The sequence below is a fragment of the Anser cygnoides genome, chromosome 30 (assembly GCF_040182565.1).
Source record: "Anser cygnoides isolate HZ-2024a breed goose chromosome 30, Taihu_goose_T2T_genome, whole genome shotgun sequence".
NCBI classification, from domain to species: Eukaryota; Metazoa; Chordata; class Aves; order Anseriformes; family Anatidae; genus Anser; species Anser cygnoides.
Window position 1 is genome coordinate 2383674 of NC_089902.1, and position 2341 is coordinate 2386014.

The 2341-nt window shown below is 52.8% G+C and overlaps 1 protein-coding gene across 1 annotated transcript; it reads left to right on the forward strand.

Moving 5' to 3' along the window:
- The first annotated feature begins 385 nt into the window (after positions 1–385).
- Positions 386–1378, forward strand: LOC136787662 (olfactory receptor 14C36-like). Its single transcript, XM_066984975.1, has one exon. It carries the CDS (start codon positions 416–418, stop codon positions 1376–1378), a length of 963 nt encoding a protein of 320 aa, XP_066841076.1. The 5' UTR covers positions 386–415.
- Positions 1379–2341: the final 963 nt, after the last annotated feature.

Consider the following 2341-nt stretch of genomic DNA (forward strand, 5'->3'; position numbering starts at 1 on the left):
GGGCAGCTAGAACCAAAAATACAAAACAAATAATTAAATAACTAAATCTCCGCACCTCTGTGCTGCAGTTGGGTGAACTGGGAGCAAAACTGGGGAAATCTCTTTGATATCAGCAGTAAAGTGAATCTGAGACTACCCCATGTTCCTACCGTATTACTTCCATGTTACTTCCACTCTACTACCTCTGGCTGTAGTGCAGGACTGATTCTTCCATTGCCCACAGATGAATCCCCTGCTCCCAGAGACACAGTCAGGCAGAATCAGTGAAGGAGACCTTCAAAATATCTGCCTGGAAATGGGCAATTTTTGGTGATTTTAAATGAGAAAATGGAAAGAGTTTTCCTCTGATATGCCTGTGGTACATTATCACTGCTTTTCTCCTCCTTGTACAGGACCTCATGACCAGAATTAGCAGATGTCCAACAGCAGCTCCATCACTGAGTTCCTCCTGCTGGCATTCACAGACACGCGGGAGCTGCAGCTCCTGCACTTCGGGCTCTTCCTGGGCATCTACCTGGCTGCCCTCCTGGGCAACGGCCTCATCCTCACCGCCGTAGCCTGCGACCGCCGCCTCCACACCCCCATGTACTTCTTCCTCCTCAACCTCGCCCTCCTCGACCTGGGATCCATCTCCACCACTCTGCCCAAAGCCATGGCCAATGCCCTCTGGGACACCAGGGCCATCTCCTATCAAGGGTGTGCTGCACAGGTCTTCTTTTTTGTCTTCTTCGTTGGAGCGGAGTATTGTTTTCTCACCATCATGGCCTACGACCGCTACGTTGCCATCTGCAAGCCCCTGCACTACGGGAGCCTCGTGGGCAGCAGAGCTTGTGCCCAGATGGCAGCAGCTGCCTGGGGCAGTGGCTTTCTCAATGCTGTCCTGCACACGGCCACTACCTTTTCCCTGCCCCTCTGCCAAGGCAATGCTGTGGACCAGTTCTTCTGTGAAATCCCCCAGATCCTCAAGCTCTCCTGCTCAGATGCCTACCTCAGGGAAGTTGGGGCCCTTGTGTTTAGTGTTTCTTTGTTATTTGGTTGTTCTATTTTCATTGTGCTGTCCTATGTGCAGATCTTCAGGGCAGTGCTGAGGATCCCCTCTGAGCAGGGCCGGCACAAAGCCTTTTCCACATGCCTCCCTCACCTGGCCATGGTCTCCCTCTTTCTCTGCACTGTCATGGTTGCCTACCTGAAGCCCCCCTCCATCTCCTCCCCATCCCTGGACCTGGTGCTAGCAGTTCTGTACTCGGTGGTGCCTCCAGCAGTGAACCCCCTCATCTACAGCTTGAGGAGCAAGGAGCTCAAGCATGCGTTGTGGAAATTGATGACTAGATGTGTTTCGGAAGCAATGAATTTCCATTCTACCTCTGCAGATGACTAATAATGTCAGTGACTACAAGAACAGCTAACATTATATATATAATTATATTTGTGTGTGTTTGTGCATTTATGAGTGTTTTCATTACAGGACTTTCTTTCTTTTAATATGGCTAAAGTTGCCCATTAAAATGATATCATTCTTCTCATTTCTTTTACAGTATGTACCTGTCAAGTGTAGCTCAGAGATTCTGTATATGAGGAGCCAGGCCCTCTGTGAATTGAAATAAAAGAAAGGAGGCCGTTCTTCCACTTCCATTTCAGTATGTACGTGTTGAATGTATATACTGAGACTCTGTACACGAGGAGCCCGTCTCTCTGTGAACATAAAAAAAGTGAAGGAGCCTGCACTGCCTTCCTTGTGTGACGTCCTTCCTCTGAGAGCTGCTCTGGCTCTGCAGGGGCAGTGCCATGTGCAGGGCTGCAGAGGAAAAGAGTCCCATCCCAGCAGCACGGCCAGGGAGCACCAGCGCTTGGGGCATGCCGAGCTGCTCTCTTGCCACTGCCCCCCTCTCGTGCTGAGCCCTGCTGGTGGGGTCAGGCCCGGCTGCTCCTGTAGCTTGGTGCCAGTGCTGCTGTGGGGCTGTGCTGGGACTGCAGGCAGGGACAGGCAGTGGGCACGGCAGTGGCACAGCCGGCCTGCGCTGCAGCACTTCCCTCCTAAGGGGGGATCTCCTCCAAGGTGGACTGACCACAGCTCAAGGGCTCAATCTGCTGTGAGCAGGCAGAGGAGAGCTCTGCAGCCCCAGGGCACGCAGCAGCCCCAGCAGAGGAGTCTGGCGAGTGATTTGACTGCAAGGTCCCTCCTGCCCTAGCACCTCCCAGAACTGGCACGGCACTGGCTCCTGTGTGTCAGAGAGGCTGGGAGCCCAGGAGGTGTGCCATGGGCTGGAAGGATCACAACCAGATCACTTCTACCTGGGCAGATTCTGGGCCAAAAAGGGTGTGTTTTGTAGGTGTGGTATTA

Excerpts from the sequence above, each read along its gene's own strand:
- LOC136787662 (XM_066984975.1), top strand. The coding sequence starts at position 416 with ATGTCCAACAGCAGCTCCATCACTGAGTTCCTCCTGCTGGCATTCACA.